The 24578-nt window shown below is 51.9% G+C and overlaps 1 protein-coding gene across 5 annotated transcripts in view; it reads left to right on the top strand.

Moving 5' to 3' along the window:
- The first annotated feature begins 317 nt into the window (after positions 1-317).
- The window catches only part of ABCC12 (ATP binding cassette subfamily C member 12), a 68090-nt gene continuing 43829 nt past the window's right edge, over positions 318-24578 (top strand). For 4 of the 5 annotated variants that reach the window (XR_007914651.2, XM_051833878.2, XM_051833877.2 and 1 more), the window contains exons 1-9: positions 318-485; positions 8145-8313; positions 11962-12117; positions 14142-14289; positions 14588-14821; positions 16800-16973; positions 17454-17601; positions 20818-20966; positions 23384-23491. Coding sequence is in view for 4 of the 5 variants with exons in the window: in XM_051833878.2 (XP_051689838.2) it covers positions 8195-8313; positions 11962-12117; positions 14142-14289; positions 14588-14821; positions 16800-16973; positions 17454-17601; positions 20818-20966; positions 23384-23491 (1236 nt within the window). In the remaining variant the exon portion in view is untranslated. The remainder of the gene's footprint in view (positions 486-8144; positions 8314-11961; positions 12118-14141; positions 14290-14587; positions 14822-16799; positions 16974-17453; positions 17602-20817; positions 20967-23383; positions 23492-24578) is intronic. The other variant, XM_051833879.2, reaches the window with a different exon arrangement.

Below are 24578 nucleotides of genomic sequence, written 5' to 3'. Positions count from 1 at the left end.
TGCCTCGCCTTTGCAGGAGGCAGAGGGGGAAATGGGACGCATTCTCGAAGGCAGGTGCCTGGAATAGGACTCAGGAGACTTGGGTGCTGGTCTCAGCTCCTGCCCCAAGCCACTCGTGCAAGGCATCTTGCTTCTCTGTCTCCACAGCTGGGGACGGGCTCTTCCACAAAGCTGTGCTGTGGCCAGCCACAGAAGGGGTGGCCGTCCCTGAAGGCACTGGTCCACGACACGGGCCCCTCCCGGAAGGGGCAGTGCCCTTTAATGTGGGTGGAGGGAATGTTGGCCCCCCAGAGTTCCCTCCTTGGGGGTGGTGGGAGCGGCAGTTGAATGGGGCAGTTGGAGAGGAGGGCTCCGGGCAGGTGGGACGCGAGGAGCCAGAGCAGAGGTGCGTGGAGAGGTGGGCAGCAGGCTCCGAGCCCCATGGCTTCTGATTGGTCCCTCCTCCTCTGCTTGCAGCCCTGAGGACCAGCGTGCTCCCTGCTCAGGTAAGCACCTGTGTGTTGCGGTCAGTGGCCACCAGCTGGTCCCTGGGGCTGTGGAGGGTGACACCCTCCACTGTGGCTGCCTCTGTGTGAGTGTTGCTGGGGGCAGGGGGAAGCAGGGACTTGGGGATCTCAGAGGGTCGGGGGGATCCTGGGGCACTTCCATTTTGGGAGGTTTCAGCTATCATCAAGGAAAAGCAGAAATCCCAAGACGGGAGTTCAGAATCTGTGACATACAAACAGTCTATATTGAATAAATTGGTCTTTTGACACACACACAGTACTGTTCACAAGTCAATCATGGGAGATGGAGATACACACACACACACACACACACACACCCCTTGAATGCCTGCTGCATCGCTGTGTGGCTCTCATAGTTTCAACCCAAGGGCTTTCCTCTTCTTCCGTTGTATCTGTACTGAGTCAGTGACCTCGTTGGGGACCCCCCCTCCCCGGGGATGCGAGGACGTAAACCAGATCCCTCCCTTCCCGCACCCTCAGATTTCTTGCACAAGCGTCCTCATCTCCCCTCTCCACTTCCTTCCTCCTCTCCCACACCAGCCCCTCATCCTTCAGGGTCCTTGCCCGGTCTGGCTGCCCACGATGGTGCCTGGACACGTGGAGAGGTGAGGGGCGGGGCCTGAGGACAGCTTTGGCGCTGCACCTCTGGGCTGGAGACTGACAGCGCTGGAGGAAGGGGTCGGGGCAGCATGAGACCATCCCTGTTGATAATGCACTATGGGCTTTAAAAAGGGCTTGCAGGGGGAGGGCCACAGTCCCTGATCCAGCAAGGTCGTGGGGAAAGGCTTGGGGACACGGAGGAAGGGCTCCTGTGATGGGCACCAGCAAAGACTGGTTCTCAGGCACAAAGCTGTGAATTTTCTGGGTTGGGGGGACAGACAGAAATAAGAGTAAGTAGGAAATGTTTCTCCTTGAGATACCCTCTAGACATCTGTTCTCCCACTGTGGACAGAGACAAGGATGGAGAAAAATGAGTGCACTCCCTGGCAAAGAGCAGTGCAAATGTGGGGAGACAGTAAGGAGGGGTGGGGACTGTATTGAACAGAGGCATGCCCCACCTGCTCGGCATCAGCTGGTGGAAGCCACACCAGCAACTGGAACTCACGATTTTCCGACAAAAGCAGAAAGTTTTTATTTTTTTTAAAGATTTATTTATTTATTTGAAAGAGTTACACAGAAAGAGAAGGAGAGGCAGAGAGAGAGAGAGAGAGAGAGAGAGAGAGAGAGAGAGGTCTTCGATCAGCTGGTTCACTCCCCAAATGACCACAATGGCCAGGCTGAAGCCAGGAGCCAGGAGCTTCTTCCAGGTCTCCCATACGGGTGCAGGGGCCCAAGCACTTAGGCCATCCTCCACTACCTTCCCAGGTGCATCAGCATGGAGCTGGAATGGAAGTGGAGCAGCCGGGACTTGAACCAATGCCCATATGGGGTGCCAGCATGGAGGCAGCGGCTTTACCCGCTATGCCACAGTGCTGGCCCCATAAATGTATCTTAAAAAAATGAAAGACATGGTGTCTCCTAATTATTGTTTTCCACAAAGTAGAAGGAGATTTTAACAGTGCAGATCCTGATAAAGGGACCAGTACATCAGTGTATCTGTTTGCATCCTGTGCTCCCAACAGAGTCCTTCCTGCTTCTGCCGTGCAGTCTGTTGAGGTCAGGGTGGGCGCCGTCCCCTTGCAAGCGAGCAGGAGCACCGGGGACTTTGTGCTGTCTCCTGCTGACCCTCAGCTGCTCCGCTGGAGAGAGCCAGGCCAGGGACAGAGTCGTGATGGCTGCAGGGCCCCTGGCCTGGCCACTCCCAGCTCTCACTAAGCTGCCCCACTGCTCCCTGTCCCCCGTGACTGTGAGAGCAGATTTCTCACCTCAGGCAGCTCCTCACTCCTGGCAGAGGCTGGCATGACAGACGGCGATGGAGACGTTAGCCAAAGCAGACTTCCTGATTTACAAAGCCTCATTTCCCCCCGCGGCTGCCGAATTTAGCAACGTGCCATTCCAGCTGCAAGGCTTCCAAGCCGTCTTAGGTAATCACAGCTCTGCTTGCCCCGCTGAGTATTCAAGGAAATTACCTCTCAGCGCCCATTGCCTATGCATTCTGATTGCCCCAACCTGGCCCTGCAGGCCTGGCCTCCTGAACTGGGCTCAGGACCCCTAAGGGAAGCTGTGACAGCTACCTGTGAGCACCCTTGGCTGTCAGCACTGTGAGTGGAAAAACAGAAACTATAGGTGCAGGGTTCTCCTGGCGCGGGGTCCCAGCTGTGCACAAGACGCACCAGGCTGGAGGGCCTGGGGAGTTTATTCTGCAGAGGGGAGAACAGCCCACCCGGGGTTGGGGCAGCTGAAGGAAACAAAGACCATTTTCCGATAGCAGAAGGCGTACACCCAGGGGACACAGGCGTGCTATGCCCGGCTCCTGAGACCAGAGCCAGTGCTCAGAGCCCTGAGTTCCACAGAAGGAAAAAGCTCACTCCCTTTAGGGCTCTTTCCTTAAAAAAAAAAGTTTCATTTTTTCTTTTCAAATTCGCAGAAAAGTAGCAAGAGTCGTGCTGAGAAATCCTAACTACCCTTGCCCGAGGTTTGCAAACGACCATGAGCATCTTGCCCCATTTGTTCTTGCCTTCTCTCTCTCTGCATTGCTGTTTTTCTGACACAGTTGAAAGTCAATGGCAGGCATTTCGCTCTTTTATCCCTAAATTCTTCAGCGTGTGTTTCTCAAAAACAGAACCAGAATCAGAAAAATTATTAATTTTCAAATTGCATCACGGTCAAAATCAGGAAATTTAACTTTGATGTAATATTTTTTACATAATCTTATAGCCTACATTCAAATTTTGGTAATTGGCCCAATTATATCAATTAGAAAACAATTTTTTTCCTGGCCCAGGATGCAATCCAGGATGATGTATTACTTTTAGGTGTCATGTCTCTCTCTTTTCTTAAATATTTTTTAAAAATTTACTTGAAAGGTAGAGAGAGAGAGAGAGAGAGAGAGAGAAAGACAGAGATAGACAGTGGAAGATCTTCCATCCAGCGGTTCACTCCCCACAGGTGCATGACAACCAGGTCTGGGCCAGGCTGAAGCCAGGAACCAGGAACTCCATCTAGGTCTCCCCTGTGGGTGGCAGAGACCAAGTACTTGAGCATCACCTGCTGCCTCCCAGGGTGCACATTAGCAGGAAGCTGGAGTCAGAAGCAGAGTCGGGACTTGATTTGAAATTGGCTCTGTGACACAGGACGTGGGTGTCCCACGGGGTGTTACCCACAGAGCAAAATGCTCCCCTCTGGACACCTTTGTCTCCATAGTGTCTTTCCATCTGGAATGCTTTTTTTTAAACAGAAGCACTCTTTTTTTCCTTAAAGATTTATTTATTTATTTGAGAGAGACAGTTACAGACAGAGAGAGGAGGAGACAGACAGAGAGAGAGATCTTTCATCCACTGGTTCACTCCCCAAATGGCCACAACAGCTGGAGCTGGGCCAATCTGAAGCCAGGATCCAGAAGTTTCTTCCAGGTCACCCATGTGAATGTAGAGGCCCAAGTACTTGGGCCATCTCTGCTGCTTTCCCAGGTGCATTAGCAGGGAGCTGGATTGGAAGTGGAGCATCTGGGACTCGGACCAGTGCCCATATGGAAGGACAGCGTTGCAGGCAGAGGCTTAACCCGCTATGCCACAGCATTGGCCCCAGTATTTGCATTCTTAACATTATAATGAAATACTAGAGAAACTTGGGAGGATCCCCACGTGACTTCCAGATCTCATCGTTGTCCTCCAGGAAACGCTGATTACTTTGAATTTGCTATAGAAATTTCCTACCCATTTCTTCAAAATAAACAATTTTTAGGATAATTTTAGATTTACAAAACACTTATGAAGATAATAAAGAACTTTTTCTGAGTCCCCCACATGGGTGCGGGGCCCAAGGCACTTGGGTCATCTTCCATGCATTAGCAGGGAGCTGGATCGGAAGTGGAGCAGCTGGGACTCAAACCTCCATCCATACGGGATGCCAGCAACTGCAGGTCACGGCTCAACCTGGTGTGCCACAGCACTGGCTCCTCTTCTTCTGCATATTGCACTGTATTCTTAAAAGCATTACATTCCAGTTGATGAAGCTGGGTTATGGGCTGCCAATTTGTATGCCGCTATAGATGTATAAAGATATTACCTCACTTACAGTGATTTCTCCTCTCTGCGGCTCGCCTCTGTGTGTTTTCTGGTTTGAGCTTCAGAGTTGACACCTGTGCGTGTGACAGAAGCAAGACTTCAGAGGCAGAGGAGAAGCGCTGAGGAGGATGGGGGGAGGGGAGGGAGCCTGCAGAGCTGTGACCACTCTGGGTGTGAACAGGCGTGAAGAGGCAGAGTTTCTCAAAGGCTCTCCTGCAGGCGTAAGGAGGATAATTACCGGGTGTGCTAATCAGAAGATATTGAACTCGCCTTACAAATCAGTTGCGTGATTGCTATTCCCACCAGCAGGGCTGAAGAGCTGCTCTGCTCCATTCTAGGCCAAGACTTGGAAATGCTAGACTTTTAAGTATCGCCTGTTTAAAGAATGAGGAATGTGATTGCTCGTTGCTCATTGTGACTTGTGTGATTGCGACTTTAATTCACACCTCTCTGGTACTCAGACACTGAGCATATTTTTTGGGTGTTTGTTTGGATCATCTGTCGATGATCTGTTTCTGTCTTTCGCCCACTTGTAAAGTTGGTTGTTCTTTTGTCATTGATGTATTGGAGATTCTTTATAGATTCTGAGCGCTAATTCTTTGTAGTTAAGTGGATCGCATTTATACCAGCAAGTGGCCTCTCTTTTTGACCTTTTCCAAAATTGTATCAACGGCATAACAGACTTTTATAATTTTAATGGAGTAGGTTATCACACTTCTACCTTTTGGCTTATTTATTTAATTTGCTTTAAAAAATCCTTCCCTGTTTTAAGACAAAAAAAAAAGTCAGGAGACTGTCTATATTTGCTTCTTATTGTTAGCATGATTTTTCTATTTTTATACGTTTACTTTCAAGTTAGTTCTGTGTTTACATTTAAAATACACCTCTTAGAGACAGTGTATCATTGGAACTTGCCTTTATAGTAAACTTGATCATCTCTGTGTCTCAACTGAAATGTTTAGTCTATTTATATCTCTGTAATTATTGACATGATTCAGTTGAAGGCTATCAGCTTGCAGTTGGTACTGTATGCACCCCTTCCTTTTACTGCTCTGTCCCTCCGTGCTGAGTTTTTGTTTTGTGTGTTAATGTACTATTTACTTGATTGCCTCAATTGATTTTTTAACTTTAACCTCTCCTCTGCTTAGTGCCTCAGTGCTTTATAGAGATAACACTATGCTATGGTTTACATTAGAATATGGGCTAATCTGTGCCCATTTCTCCCTTTTGGGGGAGATCACTGTCTAGATTTCACTCATATCCATCATTATTCATGCATGCACCGCACATGTATTGAGCATCTAAAATGCGCCAGGAGCCGTACGAGGTGTTGGAGATACAGCTGTGAGCAAGCCAGGCAGGAAGCTCATGATCTGTTTGCACAAATAGAGAAGTAGGGGAGTTGTCTCCGGGAAGGAATGGTCTAACACGAGCTTTAAAAGCTGAGCAAGAACTGGTCCAGGGCAGGGAGTGATATTAGATTCTTCCATGGTGGAGACACAGGCCCAGAGGCAGGATGGACTGGCAATTTGTTTAGGGAGTAGAGTGAGACGCTCAGTATGATGGTGCGAGTGGAGAGCAAAGGGCAGGGCAGAGAGTAAGGTTGCAGGAAGCTCAGGGACTTGGGTGCCTTTTAATTCTGTCACAGCATTAGGAAACAGAGTCTGAGCACTTGGTGTTCGTGCCACAAATACTTACTAACTGAGCACATGAAGACAGGGCGGGGCAGGGGGGTGGGGCAGAGCTGCTGCCAGTCAGAGATCTCCTCCTGCTAACTGTGCATTGCAGGCTTCTCCGGGAGGGATTTATCTTTTTGTGCTGAAGACAGTCTTGTTTTCAATTCTGCTGAAAGACAAAACATGACTCCAGAAGACTGCCTCTTGTAATATAACGTAGGAGAGGGACTTGCCTGGGAGGGAGCGTCCTCCTCCCTGTATCTAGAACGCTCCAGACCAGATGATGCCTCTTGTTAGCTATTGCTCTTGGGCAGCTCCTGCCCCTCTCTCAGCCTAGGTTTCCTCTTCCAGGCAGCGGGGAGTTTGTAAAATATTGCATCTGAGGACGCTGCCCGCTCTGACATGCCGTGGGTCTCTCAGCCATTACCACCCCGATGGACACTGGTTTATTCCATGGGTCTAGCCTTGAGAACTTTTGGAGAGAACACATGGGGCTGTGACTCCTGTGTCTATAGAGTGGTAAGATCTCTGGTTGCAAGCAACAGGAGCCAACTCAACAGCTTAGACAGAAACGGAGACTTTGTAGGCTTTGGGGAGGGGGTTGCCACGGAGCCTTAGGGCAAGATTGGTGCCAGGCCTCAGGAAAGGAGGAAAATGAGGACTCAGGAAATCTTCAGGGCTCATTCTCAGTGCCTTGGGTCTAGGTGGTTGGAGAGCGAGGTGGCTGACTTGAGGACTGGATGAACGACTCCAGGAAGCCCCCCCTCCACCAAGCTTATTGGTCTTCACTGGGGGCGGTGGTGACACCAGTGTGGGTCCAGAGGCAGTTGGTCCTGATGGTGGCTTTGTTGCAGTTCTGTGACCATCGAGTACCAGAGTGGAAGGGATGTAGTTGCACAAACTACTGGGTATCTGAAGGCATCTGTAAGAAAAAGGAGAGTGTGTGTGTGTGTGCATGTGGTGTGTGTGTGCATGTGTGTGTGTAGGTGTGTGGGGGGGTGTTCATGTGTGTGTAGGGGGTGCGTGTGTATGTGCATGTGTGTATGTGGGTGTGTGTGCATGCATCTGTGCATGTGTGTGCGTGTGTGTGTGATGAACTCCACTGTGTCACCCTGAGAAAGCAGACCCATTTTCTTGGGGCTCTTTTTCCAGCTGGGATTCAGCCTTGGCCGCAAGCTGGTTCCCCATAGCAAACCCATCCTAGGCTTTTCTGTTCCCAAACCACACAGCATGAGAACAGAAGGGGAGGAGGAACCAGAAATTTTTTTTAAAGATTTATTTATTTATTTTGAAAGTCAGAGTTACACAGAGAGAGGGGAGACAGAGAGAGAGAGAGAGACAGAGGTCTTCCATCCATTGTTCACTCCCCAGTTGGCTGCAATGGCCAGAGCTGCACCCATCCGAAGCCAGGAGCCAGGTGCTTTTTCCCAGTCTCCCATGCAGGTGCAGGGGCCCAAGGACTTGGACCATCTTTTACTGCTTTCCCAGGCCATAGCAGAGAGATGGATTGGAGGATTGCAGCTGGGACTAGAACTGGTGCCCATATGGGATGCCAACACCACAGGCAGAGGATTAACCTACTGCACCACGGCGCTGGCCCCCATCCAGAAATTCTTATCAAAAAAGAAGCCTCCGAGTGCAGTTAAAGGATGTGGCAGAGTTTCTGGCCACACTCCCTGTAAGTGTGGAAGGCCTCATAAGTGGGAACACCAGGTCTGAAGGGCCCCAGAAAGGGAGCTGGTTTGGGTGGAGCAGGGGATGCTCTCAGTGAACCTTCCCCAATCTCTCTGTTGCAGTGTGAACGCATCCCTAGACCAAGCGCCCAGGGCTCCAGACTTCCTTCAGGATGGTGGGTGATGGCCCCTACCTTATCTCAGATCTGGACCGGCGGGGCCAGCGGAGATCCTTTTCAGAGAGATATGACCCCAGCCTGAAGACCATGATTCCTGTGCGACCCTATGCCAGGTACATCAGGAGGAGGCTTGAAGGGGGGGCAGGAGCTCCAGGAAGAGTTTCCTGTATCTTGTGGGGTGGGCCCTGCTCCTGCTCCCCACATGCTGCTCTGTGTGCTTATCCTTTTGTCCATCCACCCATCCACAAGGTCCTGCATTTGTCAACCACTCACTTGGTGCTTGCTTTGCTGCTGTCCTTTGGTGAAAGGGAGACTATAGCTAATATTTAAGGAGAGCACTCCATGCGCCAGGATCTGCCCAAGTGACACACAAACATCCATCCACTTTGCAATCACTATGGAAGAATTGTGATACTCTTTATCTAATAGATGGGGGAAACCAAGGCACAGAGAGTTTAAATAACTTGCCTAAGTATCATCAGGTAGTTTTTGCTTTGTAACCAAAAAAGAGTTGCCAATTTTAACATTATAATTTTTTGAATGGCCCATAGAATAAGGCAGCTTAGGCTGAGCTCAGTTGGGCAGTTCATCTGCTCTTTTTTTTTTTTTTTGACTGGTAGAGTTAGATAGTGAGAGAGACAGAGAGAAAGGTCTTCCTTTTATGTTGGTTCACCCCACAAATGGCCGCTACGGCCGGTGCGCTGCGCTGATCCAAAGCCAGGAGCCAGGTGCTTCCTCTTGGTCTCCCTTGCAGGTGCAGGGCCCAAGCACTTGGGCCATCCTCCACTGCCTTCCTGGGCCACAGCAGAGAGCTGGACTGGAAGAGGAGCAACCGGGACAGAACCGGTGCCCTAACCGGGACTAGAACCTGGCGTGCCGGTGCCACAGGCAGAGGATTAGCCTAGTGAGCCGCGGCGCCAGATGGTTCATCTGCTCTTGACAAGGCCTTTCATGCATCTGCTAGTCAGCAAGGTAGCTGTGCTTCTGTGCTAACTGGACTGGGATCATGCAGGAAACTGGGACACGTGGGATCGCCACCTGCAGCAGGCCAGACTGGGGTTGATCCTACAGTCATGGGGTCGGCTTCTAGGGGAGTGCAGGAAGCATCTGGCTTCTTGAGGCTTAGGTTCACACTGGCACACCACTTGTTGCACTTCACGCTTTGGGCCAAGTCACAGGTCAATCTAGATTTTAAGTGTGGGGGATAGAATCCGCCTCTCGGCAGAATGAGCTGCGGGGTCACATTGCAAGGATGTGCGAGGCAGACAGGGAGAGAGAATGGGACCTTTTGTAACTGCAGGAGAGCAGCGCAGCAGCTTGACTTCCAAGCTCTCGTGCTTCATGTTGTGGTACCCTAACTATGAGAGGTCTTCAAAAAGTCCACGGAAGCTGCGTACTAGGAAGAAACCACTCAAGGACTTCAAAAGTTTTTGCCCCAACATAAACTCTTTTAATTCCATTTTTGATGATTTTTGGAAGTTCCTGTGTGTGTCATTAACATGATGTTAATGAAACTATTTCTGAAATCCTGTCATTGCTACATGGTAAGGACCCTGTGGCTTGTTCTGTGAGAAACAAAGGACAAGGGACAGCTGCATGATGAGGCGACACTGCACTGCCTTCTGGGATCTCCAGGCCACACACACACACACATTAGCATGCTGTAAGGTGAGAGGTGAGGGCTTGGGCTATCACCCTTAGACCCAGGTGTGCCCCTACATCCTGGTTTATAGTTCAGTTTGTAACTGTCTTGTGGAGAGTCATTGTGGACCAGTGCTTAGGAGAATAATGGGATCCTGGAATGGTTTGAATTCCTACTTCAGGAACCGGCTGTAAGACTTTGGGCAGGTACCCTATGCCTTGATGTTTTTGTCTGTGAAACGGGGTCACAATACTACCCATCCCTTGAGTTCTTGTGAGAATTGTAGAAGATAGTGCTTAGCTTTATGATGAAAACCATCTTTTATGGCATCAACTACTGACTCTCCTTGCTCAAATCCTCCCCACAATCTCAACCAAGAAGTTGGGTGCTGGTAGTTGATTTAGGAGGTGATCTCAAGAAGCGTGGGGGAAGGCATAGGGAGAAAGAAGCAGGGACGGGGGAAAGGCACTGTGGGGTGCGGCACCAGTGTCCTGCAGTGGGCGGGGCGTCTGCATTCTACCAGGTTTCCTACCCAAATTCTGAGAGCTGGGGGCATTTGTCAGTGGGCTCCGTCCCACACTCTGTTATGGTTTGCTGCTGGGAGCACCAAGCCCCCCACAGTCCTGGCTACATGCACGCTCCTGCAAAGGCTCTGGAACAGATGGCGAAAAGAGGCCCAGCACACGACAGGGGGGGATGCAGCCAGCGTGAGCTCGCACAGAACTCTCCTCCTTATAGCAGAGGTCGGAGGGCACCTCACAGCACCTGCCACAAATACAAAGCTCTTGCAGGGCCCGGGAAATCATAAACAGCCAGCAATTGGGAGATGAGCTTCCGTGTCTCTGACTTGTATTCCATCTTCAGAGCTTAATTCTTCAATGGCCAAAACCACGGTCTTTTCCTCTTTCTTCCTTTCCTTTTGCGTCCTCCTCTTTCTTCATGTTTTTCTCTCCCTTCCTTCCCTCTCCCTCGTTCTTCCTCTTCTCTCCCCTCCTCCTTTTTCTCCTTACATCTCTGCTTTCTCCTGCCCCCTCCTCACTGCCACCCCAAATCCCCTTCCTTTTCCCAACAGTGCACTTGACACACATCAGGTCATTTGCAGCAAACTCATGACTTTGCCTCCAGGTCTTACCCACTGGGGTGGTCTCAGCTCCCTGTAGCCTGCCCTGCTCTGGAGCCTCCCATCCTCCTGAGGTTGAAAGGTGCCTACCCGAACCCCCTGTTGGCCAGCTAATGGGTCTCTGCTTCCTCCTACATGAAGCAGGTGCCTCTCTTTCCCATGGAATGGACCTTAGGATTAACCTTGGGTAAATGTCGAGCAACTGGCCACTGAAAGAAATTGCCTGTTTATCATTTTTAAAAAAGAGATAAAAGAGATTTATTTATTTATTTGAAAAAGTGATGGATAGAGGGACATACACACACACACACACACACACACACACACCCCGAATGAGAGCACATGATAGAGATCTGCTGGGTTTACTCCCCAGATGCCAGCAACAGACAGGGCTGGGCCGGGCCAAAGCCAGGAGCCAGGAACTCCATCTGGTCTCCCATGTAGATGATATTTGGCTGTCATCTGCTGCCTTCCCAGGTGCATTAACAGCAAGCTGGATCAGAAGTGGAGTGGCTGGGAGTTGAACCAGTACTCTGATAAGGGCTGCTAGCATCCCACGTGGCAGCCTGTCCTGTGGTGTGAATAGTTCTGCCAAGGCTGCTTTGTGGCTACCAACGCAACATCACTGAGTGCAAAGCCGGGAAGAGTGGCTCGGTAGCTCACCAGTCTACGGTATTTGCCCCCTTCCCAGGCAATTAGTGCAGCCGACCTCAAGAGCACAGCTGATGGTAAAACCGCCAGGAAGTGGAGAGTTTTGAGCATGAGTGATGCTGTATTTAATAGGTGACTTATAATATCTTTCAATGTATGCACTTTACTGTAGAATACCAGCTGTGTCTAACAAGCGACGTGCAAAATTCCTGAAAATGTAGCCGTCATCTCTCGTGAGCTGCAGTGGGCTTGGCTCTGGCTCACGCCTGCTGAGGTCCCGAGTTCAGAGCCTGGCTGTGGTTAGCACAGGCAGGAAGGGAGTCAGGGCCGTGTCTCACTTGTGCATAGGTTGGCATCTAACCCGGTGGACGATGCGGGGCTGCTGTCCTTCGCCACCTTCTCCTGGCTCACGCCGGTGATGGTCAGGGGCTACAATCACACCTTGACCGCGGACACCCTGCCCCCGCTGTCGCCCTACGACTCATCCGACACCAACGCCAAAAGGTAGGCTCGGGAAGATTTCCTGGGAGCCCTCTCCTGGGCTTCCACTTCTCTCCCAAGGGTGGAAATCCACAGTCACAGGTGCTGGTGCCCCTTCTCAGTGGCTGCGCTGTGAGCCTGGGGCTGGGTGGCCTGAACTGCCTGGCCCCATCCTGGAAAGATCTGGACTGGGCAGAGGTGGTATGGAGAGAGGATGGGTGGGAGAGCTACGGCTTGAGGCCCAGGGCCACACTGCTTTGTAAGGCACCTCAGGAGCAGGGTGCCTGGGAACTCACCAGCTCTGAGCCGATCGGACCCCACCTGGGTTGTCGCATGCGGCTGCAGGCAGTGTTCCGTTTCCATTTAGACACCCTTATTGGATTTCACTGTTACGAGATGGGTTTAGGTGGAACTAGACGAAACTGCCCAGTATTTGCGAGATCTGCTCTGTAAAAATATAAACATCACCGGGCCAATCTACTTCCCGTTCAGTATCATAGTGTGTGTGACAGCGACAGAAGCTTAAAGAGTGGAGGCACCCCTGCCACGGCCCTGCTCCACTCCCCAGGGCTACAAACACCATGATTCACGCACACCCTGGGCTACCCCTGTCTACAGATCAATACCCCTTCCTCTCACTCCCCACTCAAGGGCCCTGCTTTCTCTCTCTTGAACAGAAAAGGAAGCAGGCCAGAGAGCTGTTGATCGCTTTGCTCAGTTCAGTGGAGACTTCATACAGACCTCTCCATGTCCACACGGAGGCCTCTGCTGCCTTCCTCCTAACAGCAGCATTGACCCCCAGGGCTCCGATGGCCTGGGATGCCTTGAACAAGGGCAGTATTGCCAAAGCCTCTGCACCTGTGCCTCCTAGGAGTCTCCTTGTCTGCGGCCATGCAGGGGTCATGTCCACAGCACAAGCTGGGAGTCTTAGTCATGGCCTTCAGGTGCTTCTGGAGCTGGACTGCCCCTCACTGGTGCCCCGAAGGACTCTCAGGTGGTGGCAATTTCCAAAATCCACTTCCAGCCCGGAGAGCATTGCCAGGGAGCACTGAGAGAAAGGGGCCCACCGAGCCCTGGCTTGTCCTACCTCTCTGGACGCTGCTCCTCCATCTGTTTGTGTTGTTTCTTTCCAGCCACCCAAGTTCAACCTAGGGCTGTCTCTGTGCCTGGCTGATCTAATTCAGTAGGAAAAGCTTCAACCGCGGCCCCATGCTGACTGCCCCATCACCTATCTGTATCTGTCTCCTACCCGCGCCTCCCTGCCAGCCTCCACATCTGACCGCACAGCCACGCTTGGATGCCTCGCAAGCATCTCAGACCTCGAGCCATACTCTTGGTCTCAGGCCCTGACCTGATACCATTCTCCTCTTCCTCTCTCCTCCCTCTTCACAAGCTCCGCTCACACTCCTGGTCAACCAGGGAGCCAGAATGCATCCTTGGCCTTCCGTCTCCTTCCCCCCTGCATCTAATTCAGCAGTGAGTCCTGTGGCCTCTCCCTGTCCACCTGCCCTTAGAGCCACCGCTTTACAATTCTCAGCTTCTGCCAGCTCCCACCTGCAGCTCCTACCGTGGCCTCTTGCTTCTGCCTTTGCTCCCCTGTGATCCACTACCCTCCAACCAACCGAACGATCTGCTAGAAATGTGAGAGGAGCTCATGCATTGGCTAAGAAGCCTGTCACAGCTCCTGTCGTCCTTGGGGTGACGTCCAAGCCCCTTCCTGAGCCCCCATGGGGCCCCGCAAGCCTTGGGCCGGCCTTGCCTGCTGGGTCTCGCCAGCCCCTCTCCTTCACCCCCTTCTCTCCTTTCACACGGACCTCCGTTTGGACCTTGGAAATGAGCTCAGTCCTCTGTGCCCTGGGGAAGACTCCTCTCTTGCCTCCACATTCTAATCAGAGCTGGGCAAGTGCCAGATATCCAGGCATTGCGTCCTACCCCTGCACGTCCCAGCTGCCCAGAAAACAGAGAACGGGTGAGCAGCCCAGCCAAGCAGCTAGGCAGCAAGCGGCGGGCATGCCAATCCCTTTCCCCTTCCCATCTTCTGGCCACAGATTTCGAATCCTTTGGGATGAAGAAGTGGAGCAGGTGGGCCCCCAGAAGGCCTCTCTGGGCCGAGTGGTCTGGAAGTTCCAGAGGACACGCGTGCTGATGGACGTTGTGGCCAACATCCTGTGCATCATCATGGCGGCCATAGGGCCGGTGAGTGCAGGCGGCCCCTCTCCTGCCTTGTCCCCCATGTGTCCAGCAACACAAAGGATGCCCTTAGTTATTCTGTCTACGAGCCGCTGCGTTTAGTGCACTGCCGTTATTGCCCCACGCCCTGGAGGCAGCTTTTCATAAAGCCAACCCTTGTCGGGCACAGCAGCCGCCACTGCAATTAATGAAAAAGTTTGCCTCCTGATGTCAGCTTGATGACACTGTCTGAGGCCTCCCACCACAGCCGCCACCCCCAGCGGCCCTTTCTCTCTCTCTCTCTCTCTGCCGCGCTGTTTTACAGACAGTTCTCATTCACCAAATCCTCCAGCACACTGAGAGCAGCTCTGGGGAAGTCTGGGTTGGCATTAGCCTGTGCCTAGCCCTTTTTGCCACTGAGTTTACCAAGGTCCTCTTTTGGGCCCTGGCCTGGGCCATCAACTACCGCACAGCGATCCGGTTGAAGGTGGCCGTCTCCACCCTGGTTTTTGAAAACCTGCTGTCCTTCAAGACACTGGCACACTTCTCTGTTGGCGAGGTAAGCTGGTCCCGAGGGAGGCCAGGCCCAGCAGGCAGCTCCTGAGTTTCCCACACCTGTGTGAGGCTTGCTTTCCAGAGCGAGCACCGGTCTCCTGTGGCTTGTCGGGGGTCTGCCCACTGTGTTCCACCTCCATGCTGAGACTCAGGGCAGGGAGCTCCCTTCAGGCTGGGGGATTGGAAAGGCGTCCAGGTTCTGGCTGGAAACAGGGCTTGGGGTGACGTCACCCAGTCCCTGTGATGGTCAGTGTCAGAGACCCTGGAGCAGAACAGAGTGCACGATAGGCATTTAATAATATTATATTGACCGACTGATGGACACAAAACTTCCAGGTGTGGCAAAGCCTTGATTTAGACCACGCCTGTTGGACTTCAGAGTAAACCTTTTCTTACGCCCTTGATTCTTAGCCATAAGGTCCTTACCACCTATTTGAGAAAATTTCCCTAATCAAGGGAACCCCAGGTGGTGTGACATAAAAGAAAGGACTTGCTTCTCTCTCGCAGTTCAAGTATGCTCAAGGCACTCTGTATTAATTATGATTAGATTCAGCTGCATGTAACAGAAACCCTAAAAGAGCAAGATAAGTTTATTTCACTCTAAACAAAAAGTCTGGAAGAGGGCTAGTGTGTGTGTGTGTGTGTGTGTGTGTGTGTGTGTGTGTAGCTTCCAGAACTTTCTATGCTTCTTCACAACTTATGCTTGGACATGGCTTCCATATTGGCTCTGGATGGACGCCAGAGACCCAGCCATCTCAATGATGTCTCAGACACTGTTTGGAGGGAGAGAGAACAAAAGGGAAGTGTCTTCCAAGCTGAGTCAGCATTCTTTAAGAACTCAGTCCAGGGACAGGCATTTGACCTGGTTAGCGGCTAAGACACCTGCATTCGGCACAGGAACGCCTGGTTTGATTCCTGGTACTGGCTCGTGACTCCAGATTCCTGTGGTGCAGCCTCTGGGAGGCAGTGGAAAAGGCTCAAGTGGTTGAGTTCCTGCCACTCCCGCAGGAGGCCCGGATTGAGTTCTTCTTGGCTTCTGTCTTTGGCTGCTGGCCCCACCCAAGGCTGCTGTGGGCATTTGGGAGTGAACCAGGGGTTGGGAGCTATCTATTTATCAATCATCTGTCTATCTATCCATCATCATCTATCATTTTTTTTTGAAAGGCAGAGTGGACAGTGAGAGAGAGACAGACAGACAGAGAGAAAGGTCTTCCTTTGCCGTTGCTTCACCCTCCAATGGCCGCCGCGGCCGGCGCACCACGCTGATCCGATGGCAGGAGCCAGGCACTTATCCTGGTCTCCCATGGGGTGCAGGGCCCAAGGACTTGGGCCATCCTCCACTGCACTCCCTGGCCACAGCAGAGAGCTGGCCTGGAAGAGGGGCAACCGGGACAGAATCCGGTGCCCCGACTGGGACTAGAACCCGGTGTGCCGGCGCCGCAAGGTGGAGGATTAGCCTAGTGAGCCGCGGCGCCGGCAAATCATCTATCATTTATCTATATCCTCTCCCTTCCTCTCTCTCTCTCTCTCTCTCTCTCTGTCTGTCTCTCAAATGAGAATGAAATAGGATTCATCGCAACGTCCCCTTCACATGCTGACTTACATCCCAACGTGGTCATTCCCTTGACAGTCACATGGACACACTTCTTGCACTAAGGAGGCTGGGAAAGGTGGCCTTCCAAGAGCTGGGGCCCATTGCTGAACATTGGTAGCAAAGAGGGGCAGGCAGCCAGCAGCCCCACTCCGGGGGTCCCACGGCTGCTCTCTGCATCTTTCTTCCCTGAGATTCTCAGTCCTCAAAGACTGGCCTCTCAAAATTACATGGGGACATGGCCATAGGACTCATCACGCGGTCCCCTCATGATCACCCCCCCCAAAGCAGCTTTTGTCTTCTCTCCCAAGACCCCCCCCCTGCCCGCCTGAAAACCTGCAGTTGAGTGGCCCTTCTCACCCACACCTGAACCCGTGTGCTTTCTTTCCAGGTGCTCAATATACTATCAAGTGATAGCTATTCCTTGTTTGAAGCTGCCTTGTTTTGTCCCCTGCCAGCCACCATCCCTATCCTAATGGTCGTTTGCGCAGTGTATGCCTTTTTCATTCTGGGGCCCACAGCTCTCATCGGGATATCTGTGTACGTCATATTCATCCCCATCCAGGTAATGGCGGGCCCTCTGTGGCCGTAACTGCTTGACATTAGCACTTGGCACACACCGCCGTCAATGGCACGGAAGGCTTCCCTGCTGGGGCACCCGCCTGAAGCCCGTGCCCCACATTGGGCTCACAGGGGTGCTTTGTCTCACTGACACCGTGCATTTCTTTACGAACTGGAGTCTGAATGCTCTGGGGGAGGAGAGATGTGCTTCCTCAGTTTCCCCAAGCCCCCGACACTCCCCTTACTTCCTGGCAATTCACTCTCTCACCTGCCAAATTCCTGCTGCTTTCCCCCCAGATCACAGCAGCAGCGGCCACCACTCAAGGGGTAAACTCCATCGGGAATCTCGAACCAACTTCCCTTGGAACTTTCCCCGGCACCGACACTCAGATCCCTGGATTTTTTCTTTGTTTTTTTCTTTTTTTTTAGGCCAACTGCAGCTCTCAGCAATTCTCTGAACACAGTGTCTGTGCCTTGGTTTCAGATGTTTATGGCTAAGCTTAATTCTGCTTTCCGAAGATCAGCGATTTCAGTGACAGACAAGCGCGTTCAGACAATGAATGAGTTTCTGACCTGCATCAAGCTGATTAAAATGTATGCCTGGGAGAAATCTTTTACAAACACGATTCGAGGTAGGCTGAGCCGCTGCTCCCCAAACCACTTGCCCTGGAGGATGGGCCCTGCCAAGGGGTTCTTGAGGGTCCCAGCGTGACTCATCCCGGGGTGGGGGGGACAGAGATAATGCCTTGAGCTGCTGTGCAGGTCACAGGACTTCCAAAGGATCACAGAGATCCTACGGCAGACCCAGGCACCTGTTCTGGGTGAGCGACATAATGTTTTGTCTGTGCTGGGCCATGGGGTTCCCAATACTGAGCTGTCCCTTGTATAGAAATAACCCACTGAAACATTGTGTGTGGGAAAAGAGCTGTCTCAAGTGACTAGTTCCTTGAGGTAGGGGATGTCTACACATATGCCCACATTCACACACACACACACACGCTTCCAAATGATTATGGAAAATAGTATTAAAAGATATTTATTTGGGGGCCAACACTGTGGCACAGCAGGTTAAAACCCCCGCTGGTATCCCATACGGGCACTGGTTCGAGTCCCAGCTGCTACACTTCCTATCCCACTCCCTGATAATGCACCTGGGAAAGCAGTAGAAGATGGCCCAAGTCCTTGGGCCCCTGCACCCATGTGGGAGACTTGGAAGAAGCTCCTGGCTCCTGGCTTCAGCTCAGCTCAGCTCTGGCCATTGCGGCCATTTGGGGAGTGAACCAGCAGTTGGAAGACCTCTCTGGCCCTACCTGTCTCTACAACTATATTTCAAATAAATAAAATAACCCTTCAAAAATATATTTATTTGGATGTAAAAAGATTTGAAATCCATGCATGGCTTTTGCATCAAATGCATTTTGCACAAATGTTTGGAAGCACCCACCTCTCTCCTGCTCAGGGGCAGCGGCAGCCCCATCACGTTTGAATGGCCATGACTCAATGTTCCTCGGACCGATAAGAGGATGCTATGTAGTTTTTAAAGATGATATTAAAACTATTTCAATCAAATATAAATGCCCATCTAATTGCAGGGACATTTACATAGTTGCTGACACGGAGTCAGGTGGCTGGCCGATTAATGATCTGAGTCCCCGCTACAATTGCCTGTCTGGATCACAATGACACTTTGCACCCACGTGGCATTGGGGCCGAGGCTGTGTACCTGCCTTTGAGGGAGTGGCTTTAGGAAAGCTGCTCCTGAACGGGGCAGGGCATCCCCAGGGCACCCTCTCTGAGGACCCAGGGATACCTCCTCACACTCGGAACTCACTTCCGTACGATTCGATCGGGTGGACTTAATTCAAAGGAACCCAGTTGAATTTCACGCAAGCCCCTTGAGTCAATCAACATGGAACAAATTCCCACTGAGCGCGAGGCCGAGGGCGCTGTACAGGTGAAAAGAGGACGAGATGGCTGAGCTCAGAACAGCCACGCACTTGCTGGCAAACCTGCGGAAGGCACCGGAACCCATCTGTCTCTCTGCGGCCCTCCGCCACCCCAGTGCCAGCCAATCGCCTCGCCCTCCAGGATGATGGCCAGAGCCTTTGGATGCTCCCTCGGCCCTCCCCCGCCCCTCTGTAACCCATCTGCACCCAGCAGCCAGCGAGACCTTTTAAAAATGTCAGTCAGGTGCTGCGGGAAAACTTAGTGGCTTCTGATTGATGGGGAGGCCTTTGGAATGAAATCCCAATCCCTCCATCACACGGCTTTGGCAGGTGCAGCGTGAGCTGGCCCCTGCTGGCCTCTCCTGCTGTACCACACATCACTCTAACTGCTGGCAAGTGCACTGGAGTCAGGTGGACCTTGCATCTGTTTCTGCATGTTCCTTCCTGCCACAGGACCTTTGCACTTGCTGTCCCCTCTGTCCGGAACGTGTTAAATGAGGAAACACTTGAACTAGTCTCTATGGGGGACTGCTTCCAGGACCCCGGGGGATACTAAAATCAACAGATGCTCATGTCGCTCATATAAAAGGTCTGCCGAATTTGCAGATCTTTCTATGTACTTTAAAATCATCTCTAAAGGACATACAATACTTAACACAATGTAAGTGCTATGAGGAGAGTTGTTAAGTTGTTATAAGGTAATGTTAAGGGACTAAGGACTAGAAAAAACTGCACCTGTTCAATATGGATTTTTTTTTTTTTTGATGCACAGCCAGGTGAAGCTACAGGTTCAGGGCCTTGTAGCTGAGGTGAGGGTATTGACAGTACTTTAAACATGGGGAAAGTGCCACTACTGGAACTCAGCGGCATTCAGGGGGCTCCCGGGGCCACACACCAGGTTGGAGAAGGAGACCAGGGGCAGCCTCCCGTCACAGGTGGATTTCAGGTAGACCTTAAGGCAGGGCAGGACTTGGACGCACAGAAAGCTGGGGCAATCCCCTGCCTGGAGGTGGGAGCTATGGGGGTGCACTTGGGGGCAGAGGGTGGCTGGGTGTTCTTTGAAGGGCAGGGCAGGTGAGATCACAGCTCTGGCTCCCACGAGAAGAGGGTGCCAGTCCTGCCCAGTCAGGCGCCCCGCCAGCCTGGCACGTGCTGAGCCCACGGCAGGAGCAGCTGTGGCTCTCACGTTGCTGGTGCTGCAGGTGAGCCTGGGTTGCAGCTGAGGGCTGTGACTCCCAGGAGAAGGAGGCTGGGATTCGACCTGTGAGCAGTGCAGAGTCGTGGACATCTTCCAGCCTCGAGAAAGCGAGAGGCACTCTTGGGTGTGTGGCTGTCGTAGGGACATGGGTCAGGGGCTCCCATCTGGTGGGCTTTGGGCTGGCATATGCATTTTGTGTGGCTCTACGGGATTTCAGTTTTTTCCCAGGGAGTTCCCAACACTGAGATGGAAGGAGACAGCTCGCACAAATCTAGACCGGAGACGCGGGGAGGGTCGAGGGCCTCGTGTCACAGCCCCACCCCCCCACCCCCCCCGCACTTGGAAGCAGCTCCCCGCTCTGTTGCACTCTGCACCCTCCTTCTGGTCTTGCCCTCTGCCCTGTGACCTCATTCACTGTCATGGCCTGGTCCCTGGAGGCGTCTGAGTTTGTAACTCCCGACACACAGCATACCAGGACTGGAAGGGGCCTTGGAGACCATCCGGTGACGGCAGCGACACGCACCGAGCGCCTGGCTCATGCTGGGCTTGTGCATGGGGCTCCCTGCGCTCATTTCATTTAAGTTCCGCAACAGGCATCATTACCGCTCAATTTGGAGGAAGAGCAGGCGGGGGGTCACGCACTTCCTTAGCGCTGGGCTGGATCTGCAAAACAAGACGACTCGGGGCTGTTTTCTACTTTGCAGATATAAGAAAGAGGGAAAGGAAATTACTGGAAAAGGCTGGATTTGTCCAAAGTGGGAACTCGGCCCTGGCCCCCATCGCGTCCACCATAGCCATCGTACTGACCTTCACCAGCCACATCCTCCTGAGACGCAAGCTCACCGCCCCTGTGGTAAGAGCCACCGCCAGACCGGGGCCCTGTTGTGTCCCGTGCCCTCCAAGCCCCTCCCCTCCTTTGCTCCACACTGGTATCAGAACACCCAATCGCCATGGGCCACCCGGAGCCAGAATTCTGCCCCAGCTTTGAAAAAACAAAACAAAACAAAACAAAAAAAAACCAGTGTTTTGCAGGGGGCCAGGGATGGGGATGGCTCCATTCTCACACAGTGAGAATTTGGGGGAAAAACATTTGAAATCGGAGGTGTGCTGGGCTGTTTTGTTTGCTGCATGCTACAAGGTCGGTTGGGAGACTCCCTTGGTGCACAGAGATGTAGCTGTCAGGAGAGGCAGGGCTGGGGTCGGAGTCTGGGCTCACGCACCAGCTTTGCCTTCTCTAAAGCCGACTCTACTACTTCCTAGCTAGGAGTTATGGCAAATTATCGACCCTCTCTCACCTTAATTTTGTTAACTGTAAGTGGGATAATAGTCCCTCTCCACGCCGCGGTCGGTACTACTTTATGTGTCATCAGGCCTGACCCCCAAGTACTGCATCTGCTTTCCTTTTTAGCCTGATTCTTACCCAGGCCTGCCAAGTGCAAGTTGAAAGCCTCAGAAGGGAAATCAGGATAAATGTGAGAAATGAATATGTGTGTGTGTGTGTGTGTGTTGTGTTGTGTGTGTGTATATATATATATATATATAGGGTTGTTTTTTTTTTTTTCACAAGGGGGCCTGAGCATTCAAAGGTAAAGAAAAACCAAATTGGAGAGAAAATGGCCCCAGGCTTAAATAAAGAAAACAGCTGAGATATTAGCCTGAGCACCTGCAGGGCTAGTAATGGAGGGAAAATCAATGTGGACAAGAAAAAGAAACAGAGAGAAGGAAACAAGCGAGAATAGGTGAGATCAGAGAGGAAGCATTGTACCCCCGATGAAGGCGCCCCAGGCCAGCGCACTGGGCATCTGAGAAGCCAGGGGCCCCTGCTCGTCCCTGCCACGGCCGCTCCGTGTCGCTCGGGCGGGTGCCTTTTTTTCTCCACTTCTGCCCCAGGTCACAGCTCACACGCGGTTTGCTCTCACACCCGCTGGGGCTTTGAACCTGGCCATGCCTCCAGAGTCACAGTGCATGTCCACGTGTGCAGGGACCTGGATGGAGCGCCACCCCATCACAGCGACCGCTTTCCAGGATCCCAAACAGAAAGGCCATTTTCCCCCAGGAGTAACGCATCGAGAAACTAATTTGAAAACAAGCCGAGTGCACATAGTGAATATTTTCTAACATAACGGCTTACAAGACAGCTAGACCAAAACCAGATGCCTGGAAACCAAGTTTCTTAACTCCTTGGATTCCAAATCCCTTGCAGTCACTTCCTCTGCCAGGGCCAGGTCAGTAGCAGTCAACTCCAAGGTGCTTGGTCGTATTAGGTAACTCCAGGGCTTTGTTAACCGAGGCCTGGGCCTCCTGAGCCAAGGTGGTGCTTTGGGACCTGGGTGAGTTGAATTCCCTATGGAGTTGAGTTCAGGATCAGATACCATGGGTGCCTGCCTTCATCACCACGCTAACAGAGTGACTAGGATTAGTGAAGACCAGGGCTCTATCCACAGCAGGCAGGATCGCTCAGGACTGTGTTATTCAATCCCGAAACAGCGGCTAGAGGCTGCTACTTACAAGGTGGACAGGTGGGAAGATGAACCCTGGGAGGTGAGCTCACACACTCTCGGGACTCCAGCAGGCGGGAGGGAACTTGTCTTGGTTTAGGCTCTCCCATATTAACTACCCTCTAGGAAGGGCTCCGGGAAGAAGGGCCCCCTGCAGACAGAAGGCGATGTCCTTGGGATCCCTTGTTGAACAACGGCTCTCAACTTTGACCTTGGTGTGTGGGAAGGCAGCATCTAGAGGCCAGACGCTGGGGGGCGGGAGAGCCAGACGCTTCTGTCTAGCAGCCAGCAGGGACTCTAGAAGGTTCTTCCAGAGAGCTTCCGCCTTCACCCCCAGGCTGTGTGTGATGTGGAGAGGGATGCTCTCGCTCCAAAGACTCTGAAGATCTGAAAGCAGAGAATGATGTCGGGAAATCCACTGAGGGTTTCGAGTGACTGGTCTAGGTTCAAACAAGGATGTGGTGTGGATAGAGACATCCACATGGGTACAGTTCCAACCGCCCTGAGATCTCTCTTGTGGATCAACAGGGTTGAGGGGATTTGTTTCCAACCATTGTGGTGCAAATCCATAAAGCGAACTAGATCAAGAGGCCTCTGTCCCTGGTTTGCCAGGCCATGGTGTCTGAGCCATGGTGAGGAATCATTGCTCCTCTGCAAATCCCGACTCAGCCGCTGGTTCTCTCATCAGCCAGCTTCACCCCCCTGGGGAGGAGCGTGTGGAGCCAAGGCACGTTCCCATCCTAAATCCTCATACCTCTCTTTTCTTCTTCAGGCGTTTAGCGTGATTGCCATGTTTAACGTAATGAAGTTTTCCATTGCAATCTTGCCTTTCTCGGTCAAAGCAGTGGCCGAAGCCAATGTCTCTCTAAGGAGAATGAAGGTATAACTCACATTGGGTGAGTAGGGAAGAGCAATGTCACTCCTGGGTGGGGAAGTGCTCAGATGCAGGGGATGCTGGGGCACTTGTTGGGTTGACCCTGGAGACAGGAACCTGTTCTGAGTTGGGTTGGAAACTGTCCATGGAGGAGGCAGCAGGCACAGTTTCATAGGCCATCTTCTCTTGTAGGAAAAATAGGGTCTCTGTACTCTGTCCATCATCTGGAGATGGTTTCCTGACCCTCCACACTTTACCCAAGCCCTGACTCTTCAGTTGCCCTGGGGGTGGGGCTGGTTTGCACTGAGTCATCCCCTCTTATCTATGTCCTGTGATGGATGTGGAGATGGAAGTCACAAAGAGGGTTGGGGGTGGGCACTGCATTTATGTTCTCATTTAGTCATTCATTCATCTGTTCATTCATCAACCAAAGACTTACTGTGTGCTTACAATACACAAGGTACGTGGGAAATGCAAATATAAGGAAGGGAGTCTTTACTTCCAAAAACTTCCAGTCCAGGATAGAAGCAAGTACCACAGCAATTTCTACACATGCACAGGATATAAGTGGCTTACATGCAGGGAAGATAGTGTAGTTTTGGAGTTCAGGTGAGGAAAGAAAAAGAGAAGGACTTTTGGATAAAACAAACACAAGAACTAGTTTGTTTGGACATCTATGCTTTGACTGAGTGATGTTATTCACCCAAGCCAGGAATCTGTAAGTGACCTTAGGCACCTGGATTCCTGCACCTCTTTCTTTCCTTCTGGTCAATGAAGACTCCAGTTGAGTCACCCCCTGATCACCACGTTGCCTCAACTCTAAGAGACACTACTGTATTATAGGTTGGGCAAGTGGACTGTTGGGTCAATACTTTTTGAGCAAAGTACAAGGATCAATGCCATCATGTTAATTGTATATATTGTGGTATCAGGAATAAAAGCGACTTTGAAGGCTGGAGGAAGGATGGAGTTTCTTGAATTTGTACTCTTCATTCTGTCTCTATTGAGACACTTGGTGGGGGGTCTCCATCCTGTGCCATCTGGTCAAACGCAGGGGTCTATCAGCAGCGCCTCCTTTTCCAACCTCGTCCTC

Source organism: Oryctolagus cuniculus, chromosome 18, assembly GCF_964237555.1.
Source record: "Oryctolagus cuniculus chromosome 18, mOryCun1.1, whole genome shotgun sequence".
NCBI classification, from domain to species: Eukaryota; Metazoa; Chordata; class Mammalia; order Lagomorpha; family Leporidae; genus Oryctolagus; species Oryctolagus cuniculus.
Note: the sequence above shows the minus strand (reverse complement) of the source record. Positions and strands in the feature narration are given on the sequence as shown.